The 19,017-nt window shown below is 54.2% G+C and overlaps 6 protein-coding genes across 6 annotated transcripts; 3 read left to right on the top strand and 3 right to left on the bottom strand.

Moving 5' to 3' along the window:
* Window positions 1-150: 150 nt before the first annotated feature.
* Window positions 151-3,889, bottom strand: CAOG_07058 (poly(A) polymerase). Its single transcript, XM_004343732.2, has 14 exons — window positions 3,729-3,889; window positions 3,452-3,518; window positions 3,238-3,316; window positions 2,896-3,059; window positions 2,699-2,813; window positions 2,528-2,617; window positions 2,293-2,431; window positions 2,132-2,207; window positions 1,930-2,050; window positions 1,662-1,803; window positions 1,392-1,564; window positions 1,182-1,308; window positions 713-1,069; window positions 151-642 (listed from the first exon to the last, which is right to left on the bottom strand). Exons 1-14 carry the CDS (start codon window positions 3,875-3,877, stop codon window positions 522-524), a joined length of 1,920 nt encoding a protein of 639 aa, XP_004343782.2. The 5' UTR covers window positions 3,878-3,889; the 3' UTR covers window positions 151-521.
* Window positions 3,890-4,131: 242 nt separating this feature from the next.
* Window positions 4,132-5,055, top strand: CAOG_07057 (hypothetical protein; the record flags this gene model as incomplete). Its single annotated transcript, XM_004343731.1, has 1 exon — window positions 4,132-5,055. One exon carries the CDS (start codon window positions 4,132-4,134, stop codon window positions 5,053-5,055), a length of 924 nt encoding a protein of 307 aa, XP_004343781.1.
* Window positions 5,056-5,705: 650 nt separating this feature from the next.
* On the top strand, window positions 5,706-10,379 carry CAOG_07056 (hypothetical protein). The gene has a single exon (XM_004343730.2). It carries the CDS (start codon window positions 5,786-5,788, stop codon window positions 10,172-10,174), a length of 4,389 nt encoding a protein of 1,462 aa, XP_004343780.1. The 5' UTR covers window positions 5,706-5,785; the 3' UTR covers window positions 10,175-10,379.
* A 34-nt stretch (window positions 10,380-10,413) lies between these two features.
* Window positions 10,414-13,751, top strand: CAOG_07055 (hypothetical protein). Its single transcript, XM_004343729.2, has 8 exons — window positions 10,414-10,978; window positions 11,068-12,286; window positions 12,399-12,572; window positions 12,661-12,799; window positions 12,888-12,934; window positions 13,026-13,165; window positions 13,241-13,417; window positions 13,525-13,751. The coding sequence occupies exons 1-8, from the start codon at window positions 10,544-10,546 to the stop codon at window positions 13,606-13,608; spliced, it is 2,415 nt and encodes an 804-aa protein (XP_004343779.2). The 5' UTR covers window positions 10,414-10,543; the 3' UTR covers window positions 13,609-13,751.
* CAOG_07054 (hypothetical protein) lies at window positions 13,729-16,538 on the bottom strand. Its single transcript, XM_004343728.2, has 2 exons — window positions 16,476-16,538; window positions 13,729-16,097 (listed from the first exon to the last, which is right to left on the bottom strand). Exons 1-2 carry the CDS (start codon window positions 16,494-16,496, stop codon window positions 13,959-13,961), a joined length of 2,160 nt encoding a protein of 719 aa, XP_004343778.1. The 5' UTR covers window positions 16,497-16,538; the 3' UTR covers window positions 13,729-13,958.
* A 94-nt stretch (window positions 16,539-16,632) lies between these two features.
* Window positions 16,633-18,560, bottom strand: CAOG_07053 (hypothetical protein). Its single transcript, XM_004343727.2, has 6 exons — window positions 18,263-18,560; window positions 17,622-17,708; window positions 17,438-17,535; window positions 17,300-17,338; window positions 17,118-17,181; window positions 16,633-17,033 (listed from the first exon to the last, which is right to left on the bottom strand). The coding sequence occupies exons 1-6, from the start codon at window positions 18,529-18,531 to the stop codon at window positions 16,910-16,912; spliced, it is 681 nt and encodes a 226-aa protein (XP_004343777.1). The 5' UTR covers window positions 18,532-18,560; the 3' UTR covers window positions 16,633-16,909.
* Window positions 18,561-19,017: the final 457 nt, after the last annotated feature.

The following is a 19,017-nucleotide window of genomic DNA, read 5'->3' as shown; positions in this document are numbered from 1 at the left end:
CAACACAGCTGTGAGCCACTCTCGAAAGCGGCCTTCGTCAGAACGAAGGCAACGTATGATCAAACAATGCTGTACAGAATTGCAACAACCCTTTTCCGAACCGGACCCTCAAATCAGTGCAAACCAGTTTGACCAGTTGTGCGAAAATAAAGTTGTTTTATCTTTATTCATGGGGTTTGATCAGCGCGAACGACAAAAACGAGCTTGAATACACAAACCAGTGGCATAAATTCAAACAACAAAACATAATGGGAGTCAGAGCTTGAGAGGTAACCTGAACCGTGTAGCGAGAAATGTTTCCAAACAAAAAGAGGGGGGGGGGAAGGAGTGGGAACGGGCGAGCAAGAAAACGGATCAACTCGAAAGCTTCAAAAAAAATTGCCAGCTCTTCGAATCAGCATCGTGCCGTCACTATCATGCATCGAATTTACAAACTGCCGTCTGCAGAAACTATGCCTTCTCAGCTCAGGCTCTGACCTCGAGAAACACATCCTCTGCCAAACACAATCTCCCCTTGCTCATTATTTAGTAAGCTTCATGCGAATGGCGCCTCGCTTTGCCACAGCAGCCAACGTGTTGGTGCCGGACGCAGCCTCATCCGCTGGTGCACTCGAGGATTCGAGCTCATTCGTTTCGCGCAATCTACAACAACAAACAAGGCAAGCAACGGGTCAGCTGGGCTCACCAAGCCGATCACTACAAACCAACTCACTCATCGCCACTGTCGTCGGTGCGAGACTTCTTTGAAGCTTGCGATTCGGCTGGCGGAACGTGCGCATCAAAGCCATTTCCATTCGAATGGGCAGGTACTGGGGCGCCGTACAACGACTCGTGCAACGCAGCATCTTCAGCGTCAATCTCTTCAATTTTGCGCTTGGCTGGCGCAACAGCCGGTGCGCTGGCGGACGGTGCTGTGGAAGGTGCGATGGACTGTGCGGCTGATGTGGAAGGTGCTGCTGCGACGGTGCCGGCAGGTGCTGAAGTCGCAGGTGCATTCTTGTCCTTCTTGGGTCGCTTGGTCGGTGCAGGACGGACTCCTCCTTCAAACACGTTTTCGGGGAGTTGGGGGCTGGAGCATTGGGGGAAAAAACGCATTGGGAAAACAACAAGGGCCGTTAAAACGATAAGCGACAACATCCGCCGCAAGAAAATCTCCATCACTCATTGCCGAAAACTCGTACCGTTTCATGGGAAGAACCACCAAATCGACGCGTGGGTTGTTAACAAAGCTGGCGTTCTGGTTCTTGATGGCTTCACGGAAGTCGCGCACAATGTTGCCCAGCTCAATGACGCGAGGGTCGGTGCCCTCTGCAGGACCAAATGCAATGAACAATGAGACACCAACAACACCCAAAGAGGTCGCAATCCACCAAATGGTCAACCACACGTACCTTGCTTCTTGAACATCATGCCAAAGTAAAAGATGGTGAGATAAACAGGCTGTCCGCTCTCGGTGGTGTCTGTTTGCGAAAAGGTCTTCGGGTAGGGATGCACGTAATCCACTCCTGGGGCTGATTCGAGCCATTGCAAGAACATGCGCAACTTGGACTCGACGAAACCCTCCCTTGATTTTTTTTTTGTTCGACAGGCGACCGAGTCAGCCAGCGATCATGCAAGCAGAAAATCGCCAGCATGCATCGTTCCAAGTCAACAATACTCACCACTGGCGGTGCTCGTCTTGATTCTCTTCCGTGCGTGCAGAGATTTGAATGTAAGTCTTGTACCGCGTGAAAAAGTTGTTCTTCTCAAAGAGGACTGGCCAGCCTACTTTGCCAACTTCAATATCAAGAGTGACTTGCATTCCTGGAAAAATTGTTGCAACAAAAGAGCAGAGCAGACGGAATGGTACAACGATGAGAATGGAGCAAAACGGTGACCAACACAAAAAAAAAAAGTTCTTGTTTTTTTCGTTTTTTCAAACTCGCTTACCTCGTGCAAACTCCTCCGTCATCACACGAAGGGTAGACATGGACACGTTGTGCGTCGAATTCATTGACGGATAGGCTGGCGTGATGATGGGCATAAGATGACGGGCATCGCTCGCGTTGATCTGACAAATGGACGGAGAACGGGCTCAGCATCGAACACGATTCCAAAGGAAGGATCAGAGAGATCGTGTCAAGCAGCTTACAACAGGGTTCCAGTTGGGCAGGGCTAAGCTCCGGTCTTCCTCCATCGCTTTCAGCCAAACGGGGGTTGGCCACGACCTGCAAACAAATGTGGCCATTTCGTCAAACAAGAATCCGACGGCCATCCAAGAAATCGACTGTTCCTTTGGTTGTGCTTATTTACCAGTTGTGAAAGACTCGGAAGAATCGAGCCACGATGGTTGAGGCCGAGGATTTCGGGTACAACTGGCAAGTTCGCGCGACGAGAATGGCCCATGCGATGCCACCAAGGAAGCCCAGTTTGTTAGAGTACACACCTCGGTCTATCGGATGTACGTGAGTCAGAGCGTCGAGAGTGCGGGGGTGAGATTGGAGAAAAGCGATCATCCCTGCTCTCGATGAAAAACAAAACCCCTTACTGTTGGCCCACAGCTTGATTGCTCGGAGTGCCATTCGGAAGTTGTCACGGTCGGGAACGAGCTGGAGAATATAGTTTGCAACGCGAGAGCCTGATGAAGCAGAAAAAAAAAAAGAACATGCGGTTGAGCACAGAAAACGAAAAAATCAAAAGAGTCGGTCGTTGAACGCACCATTCACACTTCGCACGGTGGCCATATCACAGTTGCGGAGAATGGCATTGTCCATAACATTCAGGTTTTCCGACACGGACAGCACGCCCGGCAACTCGGCAAACAGCAAATCAATCTTCAACGGGGCCGAAGATGCAAGTGAGCGATTCTCGGGCGTCAAAACACGAATACCAAACAGCAATCCAGCAACAACTTACGTCAACGCCAGAGAACTTGAGCGTAATGATTGGTGTAAAGGCACCAGTGACTGGCGTCAGTTCTGAGGTTTCAGACTGCTCCCGGAGCAGCTCGACGAGCGACTGGAAAAAGTCATCGCGGGTGACACCTCGCGGTGCAATACACAGCGTATCAATATCGGCACCTGGACAGAGTGAGTGAGCAGCAGTTTGATCGTCAGCGACGCCACGAGCAGAGCAGAGGCGAGGGTTGATGAAAAACAATTGTGATTGTGAAAGTCTCGGTTCCGAAACAAACACACAAAAATCAATGGCATCCCACTTTCCGAGCCTATTCTCTATTGTTTGATGCATAGCACTCACCTCGTCCGTGGACGCCCAGTCGATACGATCCGAACGTGAACACCTTGCCGCCAGGTTCCGTGTCGGGCGGCATCTCGTTCTGTGCGGCGCCAAATGTCCAACAAACAAACAAAGCCAAAGACAATCAGAGCACAGTCAGATTCAGTGTACGACGTCGGGAGAGCGAGGAGGGGCAGGCTGGAGACAGTGGGTAGTAGATGCATTGGAACCGAACCTTGGCTGTGAGGACTTGGATGACCCACTGCTTGACGATGCTGTCCAGACGAGCAAGGACCATGTGGCTGTGGAGCATCGGAAGCAAAGGGGAAGGCGGAGGGGGGGGGGGAACCGGTGAAGAGGAAGGCAGAGCGACGAATGTGGAACGACCGAGAGCAACAGTAAGGGAAAATAAATCGATTAGATCCGATGAACATAGCAAAAGTTGACTAATCGAGCAAGCTCCAAGCTACTAAAAAGTAGCCGCTCGCCAGCCGCTCTCTTGTTCTCCTCACCGCGTTTGAGCTTCCTCCTCGGTTTCAAACAGATCGTGGTCGCGCAACGTCTGCTCGAGCTGTCGACTGAGCTCGACATCGCGTGGCGATGGATCCGCGATGAGCAGCGGCGGCGTCATGCCGGGATAGCCGCTCGCGTTGATCGACATGGCAACAAGATAATGGAGGACTGAGAATCTGAGATTTTTAATGTGACGAGCAAGAGCAAAAATATTAAACGTACTGTACTTGATGTGATTAGTGATGAAAAGCCTCCCAATCACAGCTGCAACCTGTCCAAAGTTCAAAAAGCTCAGACCAGCTGTGTCTCACTTTGTCATTTCACGATTTGCTTTTTGGTTGCTTTTGACCCTATCGTCAATCTTCCTTTTCACAAAAAAGTAAACACATCCAAGCTATCGAAATGCTCAGAAAGTTTGTCGAGCGTGTGCTGAGCGGAACCGCTAAGCGCGCCGCTACTCCGGTGACAACGCAATCCGCCTCAGCCGCGCGGTCTTCTGCGGCGACTGCCAGCGCATCTGCAAAGCCCAAGTCACTACTCGAACCAACCTCGGCGACGCTTCCGACGACGACGACGACGACTCAAAACCAAAACGCACCACGGCAACCTGCTTCAATTCGTACCACGTCCTACCGCGACGGACCTCCTTCGGCGTCCTCCTCGTCTTCCTCCCTGGCTTCTGCGGGTCGCGTCTCATTGACCTCGTTGCCGGACGCCAGTGCTGCCGCATCCGCGACCACCACGCTTGGCCTGCCGGATGCAGGAAAGATGAACGTTCTGAGCAACAAAGCCGGCAGCACATCCAACATGAACGACGACATTGAGGCATTTCAACGCATGGCGCTTCCGTCGTCGAGCGCGGCCGCGGCGAGCTCGAATGTGGCCCAGCAGCAGCCTCCGCACCACCAGGGCCAGCGCGTTGCCAACGTGGAGGTGCGCGGGATTGGAGTGGTGACGGCAACGTCCGTGGCGATCAATCCGATAACTTTGCAGCCCTACCATGTCCATGCCGTGCTCTTCCGCGCCCCGCCCGCACGAAGCCTGCACTCTGGGTCTGTCGCAAGAAAACCGCAGCCTCAAGTCATCCCCAAAGTCGACTCACGGATGGTGGCGAAGCAACAATCGCCCGCCGCCGAGTCGTCGTCGGCTCTCGCGGAAACGGTCAGCTGGACGGTGCCCGAGGTGGAAGGCGACGTGCTCCGGCTCGACCCTTCTGTCGAGGTGACCCACTTTGGCACGCCGAGGCCAGCACCCGAGCCGCGCCAGTCCGAAGACGAGGATGCTGCAGCGTTCATTTCGCGTGGCGGTCCGGCCAAAGAGTATTGAGCGCGTCGTGGATTTGTGTGTAGATAATTTTGACGCTTTGTGCGTGTTTGCTGTTGAATATAGTAACAATATAGTATTATGGCGAGATGATACAGCTCGAAAGTCCGACTTGCTACAAAACAACGTGACATTGGCAAAGGTGAGAGCTGTGTTTCATAACCCGATTCTGGTTTATCGTGTACGGTGGCCAGAATTTCCAGGCGCGTTAACTCACTGTCAACACCATGCCCTTGTTCAAGCATGAATACCTTCGCCGCCTGCAAGCAAAAAAAGGCGTCCAAACAGCTCGAGCACCTCGTAGAATTTGTTTCGAGAGCTTTTGCACACGCTCGAAGCCCGCCTCGTTCCTTCACACGCCCCGAACACAAACAAAATCAACTCAAAATCATATTTGCAACACATTCGTCTCAACAGCGGAGAGCGTCGGGTGCGATGAAATGTGGTTTGTAGCGTCTCATTTCGGCGAATTGAAAATCAAATTCGAGACCAATTCTTGCTTTGGCCAATGAGTTGAATCATCTAGCATCTAAACGCGAGTTGCTTTTCAAATGACCTCTTCGTTCGTTCGTTTCCTCGACCAAAATGCAAGCATTTCCAGCTCGTTGCTTTTGCTGTTTTTTTTTTTGCGCAGTTTACTTTTTTTTTTTTCAAATTTTTCCCGCCTTTTTTTTTTCTTGTTTCATTTTTTCCCCTTTCATCCTTTTTCGATTTCTCTTCTCTGCATTCAATCATGACACGCTTCCAGGCGCCTCTGCCCGTCAAGCCAGCTGCCACAACCACTGCCACGTCCACTGCTGGTGCTGGTGCTGGTGCTGGTGCTGCGGGAGGGCTGCGCGACGCAAACGCTGAAAATGCATTGCGAAACAGTAACGGCGCGATTCAAAAAATTCAAACGGGCAAGTCCGCTCAGCCTGCTGTTCCCGTTGCTGCTGTTCCCGCTGCTGCTGCTGCTGCTGCTGCACCTGCATATGCAATGATGGATACATACGAGGACGATGCGAACGACGGGACGGTCTTGCCCGGAGGCCGCGACGGAGACCGCTCCGACAGTGAGGACGACGCTTCCGACGACGACGACGACGACGAGGACGACCAGGACGAGAAGTCGAGAGCCAAGGACCCAGCTGCTGCGTTCTATCGAGCTCAGCGCAAGCTCTTCCAGACGCCGATGGTGGGCGGTCCGTCGGCACTGAGCGTGCTCGGCTCGCGGGATTTGAACGACACAATCATGGCCACCTCCCAGGTCGACCCACGCGTCGCAGCCCTCACACATCAAGAAGACATGGAGGACGACAGTGCGTCTGATGACGACGATAACGAGGATGAGGAGCCTGGCACAGTGACTGCGACGAGGTTTGCCAAGCCAGCCGCTGCTGTCGCCTCAGACGCCCACCTCTCCAAGCAGCCAGAGCCCATCATGACGATGGAAATGGACGTGTCAGGCATCAACGACGACTCCTCGCTCGACCAAAGCGACGAGTCTGCTGTCGCCGACGACAGTCTCGATTCAACCATGATCCAGGGCAACAACAACAACAACAACAACGCGGACGACGAAGCTGGATCGCTGCGCGAGCCCATCCACGTCTATCTTCGCGTTCGACCGCTCACCGCCGTGGAGCTTTCGTCTGGAGGCAGCTGCGTGGAGATTGTCAACAAATCCTCAGTCATCTTGCACCCGCCGGCAAACGCGCACACACTGACCAAAGAGCAGCAATACAAGTTCACGGCCGTGATGGGACCAGAGACGGACCAGCGGGCCACCTTTGACAAGACAACGCTGCCTCTGCTCCAAGACGTCGAGCAGGGCCACAACTGCGTCCTCCTCTGCTACGGCGTGACGAACGCTGGCAAAACATACACCATGCAAGGCGCGCCGAATGCCGAGGGTGTGTTGCCGCGATCTGTCGAGTATGTCTTTAATGGCGTTGCAGGCCGTCAGCTGAGGAACTCCCGCCTCAAGCCAAAGTGCTTCAACGACGTGCAGCTGCTCAGCCCCGAGGCAGAGGCCCAAGAGAACGAGTTTCGTCACCACGTCCTCAGCGGCCGCTTTATGGACGAGAAGAGCGCTTCGCACATTGTCGCTGATGCTGAGAGCAAAGCTCGCGCCACAGGCCAGGAAAAGCGCGCCTTCAAGACCGACTACCGCTACAGGTACTCTGTCTGGGTGAGCTACGTCGAGGTGTACAATGAAAACTTGTACGACCTTCTGCAGGCTCCAGTCCAAGGCAAGGCTCGGCCCAGTCTCAAGCTCGGAAGCGACGCGCAGCAGAATGTCTACATGAAGAATGTGCGCGAAATCCGTGTCTTTTCGGTCGAAGAGGCCTACCGTGTGTTGCGCTCTGGCCAACGAGCTCGCCAGGTGGCCTCCACTCTGTTGAACAGCGCTTCGAGTCGGAGCCACTGCATCTTTTCCATCAAGATTGTGCGCTCCCTGAGCGAGGACGACCTGACGAATGCGTTTGCGTCCAGCATGGCCTTCTTCGACCTGGCAGGATCGGAGCGATCTGGCAAGACCAAAAACACGGGTGATCGTTTCAACGAGGCATGCTCCATCAACTCGTCGCTCATGAATCTCGGCATGGTCTTGCGAGCACTGCAGATCAACCAGCAGCGCATGCTGGCCGCTTCAAAGATCAATCCGCCACCGCGTGTCACTCTGATGCGCGTCCCGTACCGCGAGAGCAAGCTGACCCACATTCTTCACAACTTTTTGGCTGAGAACTCGGTCTCCTGCCATGTGGGAATGATTGTCAACATCAACCCCAGCGTGTCGGACTGCGACGAAACGTCCCATGTGCTTGGGTTTTCGGCGACCGCGCAAGAGGTCACCACGTTCAAGAACATTCTGCCAAAGATTGACACGGGCTTGACCTCATTGGTGGACGATAAGGCCGTCAAGCGGCTTGTCGAGGCGTCGGCCAGCGATGCGGCTGAGGTCGAGCGTCTGCGCGGCTTCATTCAGGACTTGCTTCGCGAAAAGCGAGAGGCAGACGAGCGATTCATTGCCATGGAGGCACAGCTGCGCGCCGAGGTGGCCCAGGAAATGATGGAGCAGCAGGCTGAATGGGAAGAGTCGCTCAAGGCCATTCTCACCGAGGAAAACGACCGCATGAACGACAGGCTGGACGACACTGTCGCCATTTACACGCGCATCATCGAAGAGCGTCGTTCGCAGCTCGTTCGCCGTCAGACTCGACTGTCCATTGTGGATATCGATGGCTCTCGTCCGTCGCTGGGCCGCTTGTCACTCGTGCCCAACGCGGTAGGCCGCAAGTCGCTCGCGAGCTCCTCGAGTCAAGCCGAGTCCCAGCAGCCTGCAGCCCAGGTGTTGCCCGCCGCTTCCTCGGCCGAGCTGCTGGATATTGTGGATGACGAGGGCCGTCGCATGTCGCTTGCCACGCTGCGCTGCACCCTCGAGTCGCAGCAAGTCAAAATCCAAGAGCTGCAAGAGTCCGTCCAGGGCCACGCCGATACAAACCACCGCTTGTCTGCCAAGCTGCGCAGCGCTGAAGAAACGATGGATGCGCTGCGCGAGAAGGCCGACGAGTCCGAGGAGCTGTTGTCCCTGAAAGCCAAGCTTTCGGCCGAGCTGACTGCCCGAGTGGCCGAAGTCGAGGCCTTGACTGCAGAGCTTGCAGCGGCGCGCGCCGAGGCCCTGCAAGCACAGGCTCAAGCCGGGTCCAAGACAACCGCTGCCGAGACCAGAGCCGCGGCTGCAGAGGCCAAAGCGAAAAGCATGGTTTCAGACTTGGAACAGGCCATTCAGGAGCTGCAAACCATGGCTCAGGAGCAGCAAGCGATGGATGCCGAGCTCCAAAAGTTCAAGTCAACAGCTGCTTCCGCCGTGGTGCACATTACCCTCAACGGTGTTTCACAGCAAGTGACCGACGCTGTTGCTCGTGCGATCGAGGCCCAGCTGGCTTCCCTTGCCGAGGAAGTGACTCTGCTGCGTGCTCAGTTGCAAGAACACAATGCTGCATCCAGCAGTGCCCCAGCAGCAGCAGCAGCAACAACAACAACCACAACTGCCAGCCCATTCAAGGCGGTGCGACCCAGCGACTTTTCTTCCGCACGCGCTGCTGTGGATGAGCTGGAGCACCTTGCTGATGCCTCGCTCCGAGAACTCGAGCGCGAGCAGATTGCCAAAAACACAGTGCCGCTGACCGCTGCTGAAGCGGCCGCAGCGAATGCGATGGCTGCTGCTGCTGCTTCAAAGCGCCGTGGGAAGGCGGCCGCTGCTTCTGCTGCTGCTGTTGCTGATACTTCTTCTGTGGCTGCTGCACCCAAGCGAACCTCCGCGAAACGCAGGTCTGGCGAGACAGGTGGAGCTGACGAACAAGCTCCTTCGGCTGGTGTGACGCCTGTTGAAGGTGGCCGAAAGAAGCGACGCAGCAGTGTGGCACCGGCTTCTTCTGCAGCTTCGACCTCGGGTGGAGACACTCCTGTCGTTGCTGATGCCATCATTGAGGCCGCAGAAAAGTCTCCGCCGCGTCGCATCAGTGACATGGGCAACTTGGACGACGAGCCTGGCTCGGCATCGCGCAGCTCGCAGCGCAACAATTCGTACTATTGCGCCATGGACAAGACGTCCAAATCTGCAGCTGCCAGCGCGCTCAACGTTCGATCGCCCTTGTCGCCCTTGCAGCAGTCCGCGTCGGCAACTGCATCGCCTGCAGAAACCCCCGGTCTTGTTGGTCGAAAGCCAACGCAGCGGTCGCTCAAGCTGCCCGAGGCTGCTGTTCCCTCGTCTCCCGGCAATCCAGGGTCTGCCTCAGGTCGAGTGTACGCGGCATTGCGCAACTCGCCAATCATGAAGAAGGTGTTTGCGACGCGCAACTACCAGGCTGCAATGGAAGTGGCTGAAGAGGCCGCACAAACTGCCGCTGGTGCTGCTGCTGCTGCTGCCAAGACGGATGTTGCGGCAAAGCCAACCAAGGCTGGCACTCGCAAGCTGATGGCGCGTCCTGCCACAACCTCCAAGCTGCTCAATGGCACCTCCGGCATGGCGGACTCGCCCAGCAACATGCGTCTGCACGCCACCGTTGCTGCCGCTCCGATTGAGCGTCTCTTGTCGCCGATCGCCGGCCGCACGCGAACCCGCGCATCCAAAAAGTAGAGGAGCGGTCCTCCCCTTGCTTTTCGTTGTTGAGTTGAAGCTGTTTATCGGATTGCTGCTGCTTTTCCGGGTTGATGATGTTTGATAGAAGTTGAATGTTGTGTGTTTTCTTATTTCTATGCTATGCATGATGATGGTGATGGTGATGATTGATTATTGGCTTGCCACAGTGAACAATGGTAGTTCTATTAAAAACAATTCTATGCCATCTCATGTTTCTGAGCAACTCAGTCCCTTCTATCTCAGCAGATCAGTGCCGACCTTTCCCAACCCTCCAACCGCACCCCTCACAAACCCCACCCCACCCCCTCGGCAGAGCAGGCGGGCAATCAGCTCCTCGTCCTCCTCCTCTTCCTTAGATTTGCTCTGATGCGACGGCGGCGACGCTGTGCCGCTCGCTTTGGTGCGATCGCTGCGCTGGGCTGGTTGTTTGCTGCAGTCGTCGTCCTGCTGCTCGCTGTGGGCTGCCGCGCCGCATCGCCGGATGGCTCTGTGATCAATAAGCAGCAGTCTGCAGACGCACAGGCCGCCGTGGACCGCGTTGCTCGGACGTCGGTCGGACTCGAGCTCGCTTTGACAGTTCTTGATGACGCGACCAAGTCGCAGCCCAGCAATGGTGCTGATCATGCGTCACGCAATGCAAGTGTACAAGACAAGATCAATCCAGAGACGACGGCTCCGCTGGCGGGCTCGTTGAATCGGACGACGGACGAGCCATTGGCATCGAACGAGCTCAGCCTCGCCGACGTACAAGCTGCAAGCGACGCGGATGTCTTGACTCGCTTGCTCCCACGGCTGCGAAAAGTACGTCGTAGAATGCTATGTTCCAGCAATGGCGCATGTTGGGGCGGACGTGATGGAGAATTTTGACTTACCATTGGTCACTCTTGTAGACAAACTTGACTGTCGAGATGCTCGAGCACGTGAGGCCTCCGCCGGTGAATGTGACGGGACTGTTTAAGGGACAGTGGCAAATGCCCCTCTTGGCATCCTCCCGACAGGTGCTGGGGTTTGCAGGGTACTCGGGCGCGATGCTGTTTCATTTGCACACGTACGCCACTTCCACGCCTGACATGCACGTTGTGATTGGCTCCGCACGCTTGCGAGATGGCATGTATCTCACCGACGCTGGCGCGCGGTACTCGCTCTTTGGTGTGCATCTCCCACACCACCAGCTGCTCGTCGCGCTGCTCGGCTCGCCAGAGTTCATGTTCACGTTGGATGACGTTGTGGAGCTGAAAAGCATGATTGTGTCGGCTCTGCTGATGCTATCCTTGCCCGAATCTGAGACTGGAGCATCTCCGCTTGTGGCGTCGTTTCCTCGGCTCGAGCGGCACGTCCACCGTGCCATGCTGGAGATTGTTGCGCAAGCTCGAGCTGCGAGCATCATCCGCGAGCCTGCTACGGCCACGTCTCCGCCGTCTGTGAGCGATGAGCCAGATTCCAAGAAGGCTGCCACGGAGAGTGCGGCATGCACCTTCCGTGCCTATTTCGCCTTGACGGCCAACGAGACAAACTTTTCCGTTGGGCCCACTGATTCGCTGCTGCCAATGGCCAGCCCGAATCTCGAGGCATCAAGCCGTCCATCCAAGCAAATGTCTGGCGGGCTTGTAAAAGCGGGCAGTGCAGCGCTGGATTCGGATAACAATGGCGTACTTGATGAGGAGCAACCTCGACGCGCTGGCAGCCGGCGCCTCGCTCAAGCAGCAGACAATGACGGCGACGACAAGTTCCGGACGGAGGTCTTGGTGAAAGACGACATCATCAAGGACAACGACCTGGCTCGCTTGGAGCTCACGCACGATTTGGACGACCTGAATGCTCCATTCATTCGATTGGAAGGGCATTTGGTTGCGCGGGCGCCATTTCAACGGCGTGTTATTGACGCGGTCGCCGAGACCATCCACGTTCAGTTCTATCTCGACCAAGCCACCAACTACCTTACCGTGCTCGTGCTTCTCACCTTGCTGGAGATTTACTTTATCACGCAGCAAATCAAGCGGTCGCACACTCCTTCAGCAGCTGCCAAAGTGTCGCTGCTGACCATCGGCGCCCAAACCATCATGGACAATTACATGATTCTGGCCTATTTGACGGTCGGCGCGCTCTTTCGTAAGAGGTGTTATGTTTTTGCATTTCGGTGAATTTGGCGGAGGCTTGACGCGATTCTAATTGAGGGGGCGGGGCGACTGCATTCATGCTGAATTTCCCCCCTTCTTCACAGGACAACTGTTGCCAGTGCTTGGAGTCGCCGCCCTTGTCAAATTCATCGTATTCTCGTTGTTTGAGACCCGCTATTTAATTCTGCTCTGGCGCTCGCGACGCGAGCTCGATCCGAACGCCGACAATTCGATCGAAACAATTCGAAGAGAGGTGTCCATGTTTTACACGCGCATGTGTATGCATACGATTCGTCTTGTGAAGGTGTTTGTGTCCTCTGCGAATCTGCTGGCTGCTCACTTTCCAATGTCTGACTTGGGAATCAGATCTGGCATTGCTGATTGGCATATTTGTGGGCTATTCTTGGTTGAGCCACATCAAGCTCCTCCTTTTCGTGGCCTTCTCGTTCTGGGTGCCTCAAATTGCGCACAACTCTGTTCGCGGCACGAACGGCGGCCTGAATCAGTAAGGCTTTTTGTAGCGTGTTTGATGTGATGCACCAGTTGGCTTGTTGCTCAATTTTCGTGATCGCTTTATGTGTGCACCTTTGCAGCAAGTACACGATTGGCATCTCATGCACTCGGCTCATCGCACCTTTGTGTAAGTTTGAGACTCGAGCAGTTTTGGCATGTCTTTGTTCGGTTTTGACTTTCTGATGCTCATTTTTTTTTTTTTGGTTTGGCCTCGTCAGATTTTTTTGCCTGCCCGTTTAACGTGGTAAACGCTCCTGATGTTCCTTACGCTGCCATGCTCGTTGGCTGGGTGGCTCTTCAAGTGGTCGTGCTCTTGCTTCAAGACATGCTCGGATCGCGGTTTTTCATTCCTGCCCTGGTATGTCGCAAGTGCTTTGAATTGTTTTTTGAATTGCTTGAAGAAGCTCACTTTGTGATTCATCTCCACATCCAGTTTCTACCCAAAGAGTATGACTACTACCGAAAAGTTGTCTTCACGTCTCTCACGGGGTACGATCCCGAAACGGCTCGCACCGATTGCGTGGTCTGCATGAACGAAATTCCCTACACGCGCCGTGGCTACATGATTACTCCGTGTTCGCACATCTTCCATACCGACTGTTTGCAACGGGTGGGTCAACTCTTCTGGTCTGGTTTCGGGTTTTTGTTGTTGCTCTTGGTTGTTGACCCGAGACTTTTGCTTGTTCTCTTTGCTCTCTTTGACCTCGACATACACAGTGGATGGACGTCAAAATGCAATGTCCCACTTGCCGTCAGCATCTTGTGCCGGACACGTCTCGAGCCGCTGCGTGGGACGATTGACGTTCACGACTTTTTTTTCGCTATGCACACTCGTTCTAACTTATTCCCTCGTTGAATTATCAAATCCATCTGATCATTTGACCCATGCTGTTTTTTTGGTTGATTTTGTGAGACTCTACGTGGCCACGATAAACGATTTTTTAAACACTCTGAGTTGACCCACAACAGCGATGGCTTTTTCACAAAACACAATCCGCAACATTCACGCTTCTTCACACGGATGCCACACGGATGCCAACTGAACGAATGAAACCGAAACAGCTCAGGAACACGTCATACTGGTAGCGAGGGAGAAGAGGAAACGAAACAACCAAAAAAAAAAAAAAGCAATCCTCCGATGTTTCAGTGCGTTATTGTGACGTTGGCGGCTGTGAAGAGGGCTGTGAGCGACTGCGAGCTAGGTGTTGCTCGGTGGGTGGTTGAATTTTGAGGGCTGCAGATCCGCGCGCGGCAGCCATGGGCGGCGGAACGAAACGATGTTGGGGCGACTGCGCTCGGGGCTGCTGGTGGTCCATCATCATTTGGTAATACGGGTCTGGGTAGTAGACGTACGAGCCGGGGTTGGCATCAAATCCACTTCCGACAGGACCTGCGCCTCCGCCAAGGAATGGCGCTTGTTGATGCACGGGCGAGCCAACACCACCGCGATGGCGAACTGGCGAGCCGCCCGCAATCTGCGGCGAGGTCGGGATGGCGTTCGGGGGAGCGCCCATCACCTGGCCATACTGGTCGATCATTGGCTGGTACATGACTGGATAGTGCGAGAATGGCGGGACGAACGGGTAGAATGGTTCGGGGACGAACGACTGCGAAGGGCCGCCACGACCGGGGGCTGCACCAGCGCCGCCAAGCGCAATCCGTTCAAACTGACGCTGGATGTCTTCCGGCGTCATGGGCAGAAGTGACTGGAGCTGGGGAATGGGCAGCTGGCCGTTGGGAAGCAGCTGGGGCGAAGGCAGCATTTGTGGTAGCAGCTGGGGATGTTGCTGTGTTTGCTGATGCTGCGCTTGCTGCTGCGGCGACTGTCCTTGTGGAGGCTGAGCGAAAGGTGCTGTATGTTGCTGACCCTGGGGCACAGTTGGCGTCGCCTTGGCACGCGGTGCAGGGACTGAGCGAACATCGCTGGCCGGAGCGTCCTTGCTGGAAGGCAGAGCAGCGGTCGAGCTAGGGGAGGAGTATGTATCGTGCTGGTGCGAGATGACGGTAGACGGGACGAATGGAGCAGCAGTCGGGGTCAACACCTTTGACGAAGCTTTGCCACGAGCGTTTGACGAAGATTGGTCTCCTCGCTTGGCGGCCGCCGTTGAAGAAGCAGCCTGCTGTTGCTTGTGCGGCTGTTGTCGAGGCTTTGCGGTGGCGGTGGTGGTGGCAGCAGCATTCGTCGAGGGAGCTGCAGAGGCGGCAACTGATGAGGGAGCTGGTACTTGACGGTTGCCGCGAGGCTTGTCTGATTTGGAGCGCGGTTGCGACTTGGATTGCGTTTCCCCACCAGCACCAGCACCAGCTGCATCCGCTTTCGAGGGCTCGGTCACTTCTGACGATGCTGCAGTAGGGATGGCGCCCGCCGCAGTCTGTTGGGCGTGACGCGCCTGCAGCTCTTCTGGGGTCAAGCCGCGGCGCGAAGGTGGTTGGTATGCCTGTCGACCTTCACGCACGGGCTTTTGCAAGGGCGCACGCAAGCGCGCTTCTACCACGACCTCTCCCGCATCTGTCGAGGGCGTAGTAGGGGTAGGGTTTGACGCGGGCGACTCATTTGCGTCCTTGTTGTTGCTGTTGTTGGACGCCGCTGCTGGTGAAGGGCTGGGAGTAGCGGTTGATGCTGGCTGTTGTCGTCGGCCCTCCGATGGTTGGCGAGGCTTTGACGCGCGCTGACGGTTTCCGTTGGACCTGGCTGATGGCGTTGCTTCAGTAGTTGATGCTTCAGTCGTTGATGCTGGTGCTGCGGCAGCGCGGGGTGGACGCGGCTCGCCTCTGTTGCTTCGTCGACCGTTCGCTCCTGCTCCTGCTCCTGCTCCTGCTCCTGCGGATGACCGTGCACCACTGCCACCGCTCGTGCCCTGTCGATCAAACATGTCGTGCGCCCAAGTCGAATCCATTTTGGCGAGGCGATCTGCACGCGAGGACTGCCGGGCCGCCCCGTCGTCCACCCCATGCTCACTTCCGCTCTTGTCCTTGCTGTCCGATGCTGCGCCATCATCTTCGTTGTCATTGTCATCGCGGCTGTTTGCCCAGTCGCCAACGCTGTCCTGCTCTTGTCCTTGTTGCTTTGGCTCTTCCTCCTCGTCGTTCTCGTCCTCTTCGTCGTCGTTGTCGTCGTCTTCGTCTTCGTCTTCGTCATCGTTTGCCAGCGTCCTCTTCTTGTTGTTCTTGCTTGAGGTCTGCTGCGCTCCAGTACCAGTAGTACCAGCAGCAGTAGCATTGGCGTCGTCTGCATGCTGCCTGCGTCGTCGCTGCACGTTGCGTTTCGCTGCTGGCTTTGCAGCTGCCGTCTGTTCATCCGATTGTCGAATCAAGCAACAAGAGTGATGACAATGATCATCATTATTACAGCGCAACGCAGATGCACAGTCCAAAGTGAGTCACTTGAACAAACGAGAAGAAAGAAAGAAAGAAAGAAAAAAAAAACGAGATCTGATCGTTTGAGACACAAAAACGAACGAGCGACAAATCAAGACGACGGGCGAAGAGGAAGGAAAGGGGGAAGGTATGAAAGAGAGAGAGAGAGACGAGGAGGAGGGCTGGGAAGGAGGGCGATGGAAGATCAGCGATGGAAGGATCAGAGGCAAAAGGAAAAAAAAAAAAAAAAAAAAAAAAGGTCAATGATGTTGGCTGGGTCGATTATTGTTGTTGTGTGCATTGCGTTTTACCATTGAAGAAGAAGTCGACATTGTGTCGAAGAGAAAAAAAAAAAAAAAGAAAAGAACAAAAAAGAGGAAAGAGCGAAGGTCGAATCAGCAAAAAGTCATAAAAGAACTAAGAGAGCAGCAATACAAAGTGGTGAACAATGGAAGGAAAACAACAAAGTTGGGAAAATCGTTCGTTTTTTTTTTTTGAAACAACAAGGACAGAAGGACAAGCACACACGAAATGGAACAAAACAAACCAAAAGGGGGACGTTGATCATTGGCAAAAAAATTGGGAGGGAAAGAGGGGAACACCAGGTGTACAGCACGCATTTTGGAAGCAAAGAACGATCGAAACGAGAGCTTCTTAGCACGGACATAGCGATACCGATAGAAACTGCACCGGCGCTAGAGCGATTTCCACACTCGCTTGCGTGTGTGTACAAAAACAAAAATTCTTAATGGCCGAGGGCAGAGAATTTGTTGACAACCTTGAGCTCCTCCTTCTTGGCAGTGCCAGAAATGTCACCGCGGTAGCCCTTGCCGGCAGCAACCTGCTCAAAGCCCTTGTAGCCGGGCATACTGTCAAACGAAGAGGCGAGCCAAGAGTGAGCAACTGGTTTGGACAAAAACGCATTCCGACCTGACACAGAATCCGGAACTCACTTTTGTTGAGCATGACCAGTGGATGCAAGAGAAGGGAAGGCCCAAGTGGAAATCTTCGAGTCAGCTGCATCAGAAAAAACGAGCAGCGGCAGAGAAAAGTTAGACAAAAAAAAAAAAAAACAAAAAAAAAAAAAACAAACAAACACAAAAACACAAATAAAGCAAAGCACAAGTGGTCTTACCAGCCTGCGCAGGCTTTGCGCTCGCCCAGACGGCATCAGCTAATGATGTCAGAGAAGAGTAGTAGCGGAATTGTGCATGAGTATCAGTGCGAATACTTTTTCCGACAAGGTTTCCAAAATGCTCGATTGTCAACCTACCGGCCTGTGCAGGCTTGCTCTCCTCCTTGGAGGACAAGACAGAGTCATCCAACTCGGGAGTTTCGGGTGCCGGGGAAGGCGTAGTGGCGAATGGATCGCTGCATGGGGTTGAAACAAGAGGAGCACAAACGGAGCTTGAGCAAATGGCGCTCACTCAAAAACAACCTCCAACGACGAAACTCACGCATTGAATGTCTTGACACGGATGCCAGCAACAGCCAGGCGTGGCTTGGCGTCGCGAGTGGGGTCCAACCAGTCACTGTCGCTGAGCCTACCAAAATCATTTCGAATGCAATGTGAGCATTTCGCAATCATTCGCAGAAAGTGGTCGAAAAGTGTCGGATGTATTGCAATCGCAGCCCTCAAGCAATGTGAACAGTTTCGTCTCCATCGAAAAGCTCGACAATAGAAAAGCTCAACAAGAGAAAGCTCAACAAGAGAAAAAGTCAATCCAATGCAAATCCAATAGAAAAAAAAAAAAAAAACTACACGAGGCTTTTGCTTCTCGTTCCATTGGCAAACAAACAGTCAAACAGTCAAACAAAAAGATGCTCGAATGAAACGCGACGACGATCGACACGTCACAACAACCCATTGAGAAGCAGAGTTGAAGAGTGACTGGTGCAAGAGCGGACGGAACGAAGAAAGAGCAGCGAAGCGACAGGACGGAGAAAGAGAAAAAAAAAAAAAAAAAAAAAAAGAGATCTGGGAAACAGAGCGTCTTGCGTTGGGCCAGACCGGGATGGAGGGAGATGGAAGGGGATGATGAAGAAGAAGGAGGAGAAGGACAATGCAAAGGGGGGGGGGATGAAGGTCGAAACGCACAGGGTGGCGGTGGGGAGGAGCTCCTGCGCTATTGGGCTGGCTGGCTGTGCGGAAGTCTGTTGTGATGATGATGCTGATGCTGCTGCTGCTGTGGATGTGGATACTGATGCTTGTGTTGATGATGCTGTGGGAGCTGCTGCTGCTGTTGCTGGCTGTTGCTGGGACGCGCCGGCGGGGCCTGCTGCAGTCGCAGTGGCGCCGACCGCTCTCCGCTTGTTCTTGCTCTTGTCACGGCGTGCAAAGATGTCGTCCAATGTTGCCTCACTCATTTCGCAAATGGAAGAAAAAAAAATAAAACTGAGAGTGAGAATAATTCTTGAAATTCTCAGACAATAGAAGGTGTGGGGGGGGAATTTCGAATTGCTGAGAAACTATTGACAAGATTGACAAGAGATGGTGAATTTCCAACAGCCGCATCAAGCACTCCTCACCGTGTCAGAGTCCTCCCGCATCGCGAAAGAACTACTTTCAAAGCTCCTGTGATGTATTGCGATGTTTCCCCATTCAATCCGAAAGCCTCGCGAGAGAGAGAGAGATGGAGAGAGAGAGAGAGAGAGCGCAGAACGAAAACCCGCTCTCAGTTGCAATGTCCAGCCTTCCCAGCCAGGTTCCTGAGCAACCGCTCGTTCAAATAGTCGACGCTGTACTTCGTGTACAGCAGTATTCAGCTTGACAGATTTCCGTCTGCGCGGACAGACCGAGAAAGAGCGAGAAACCGAAAACGCCAGTGTTTGAGCTCTGAAACAGCGCAAAAT

Source organism: Capsaspora owczarzaki, assembly GCF_000151315.2.
Source record: "Capsaspora owczarzaki ATCC 30864 unplaced genomic scaffold supercont2.13, whole genome shotgun sequence".
NCBI lineage: Eukaryota > Filasterea > Ministeriida > Capsasporidae > Capsaspora > Capsaspora owczarzaki.
This window is presented reverse-complemented; position numbering and strand designations above follow the sequence as displayed.

What these genes read in the sequence shown, in the direction of transcription:
- CAOG_07058 (XM_004343732.2), bottom strand. Translation starts at nt 3,877, where the DNA reads ATGTCGATCAACGCGAGCGGCTATCCCGGCATGACGCCGCCGCTGCTC. An exon ending in GAGGAGGAAGCTCAAACGCG is followed by an intron (nt 3,519 to 3,728) that starts GTGAGGAGAACA and finishes GATGCTCCACAG; the next exon opens with CCACATGGTCCTTGCTCGTC. An exon ending in AATCAAGCTGTGGGCCAACA is followed by an intron (nt 2,432 to 2,527) that starts GTAAGGGGTTTT and finishes TACATCCGATAG; the next exon opens with ACCGAGGTGTGTACTCTAAC.
- CAOG_07056 (XM_004343730.2), top strand. Translation starts at nt 5,786, where the DNA reads ATGACACGCTTCCAGGCGCCTCTGCCCGTCAAGCCAGCTGCCACAACC.
- CAOG_07055 (XM_004343729.2), top strand. Translation starts at nt 10,544, where the DNA reads ATGCGACGGCGGCGACGCTGTGCCGCTCGCTTTGGTGCGATCGCTGCG. An exon ending in CATGTTTTACACGCGCATGT is followed by an intron (nt 12,573 to 12,660) that starts GTATGCATACGA and finishes CTTGGGAATCAG; the next exon opens with ATCTGGCATTGCTGATTGGC. An exon ending in ATACCGACTGTTTGCAACGG is followed by an intron (nt 13,418 to 13,524) that starts GTGGGTCAACTC and finishes CGACATACACAG; the next exon opens with TGGATGGACGTCAAAATGCA.
- CAOG_07054 (XM_004343728.2), bottom strand. Translation starts at nt 16,496, where the DNA reads ATGTCGACTTCTTCTTCAATG. An exon ending in TGTCGACTTCTTCTTCAATG is followed by an intron (nt 16,098 to 16,475) that starts GTAAAACGCAAT and finishes TCGGATGAACAG; the next exon opens with ACGGCAGCTGCAAAGCCAGC.
- CAOG_07053 (XM_004343727.2), bottom strand. Translation starts at nt 18,531, where the DNA reads ATGAGTGAGGCAACATTGGACGACATCTTTGCACGCCGTGACAAGAGC. An exon ending in CGTGTCAAGACATTCAATGC is followed by an intron (nt 17,536 to 17,621) that starts GTGAGTTTCGTC and finishes AACCCCATGCAG; the next exon opens with CGATCCATTCGCCACTACGC. An exon ending in ACTGGTCATGCTCAACAAAA is followed by an intron (nt 17,034 to 17,117) that starts GTGAGTTCCGGA and finishes TTCGTTTGACAG; the next exon opens with TATGCCCGGCTACAAGGGCT.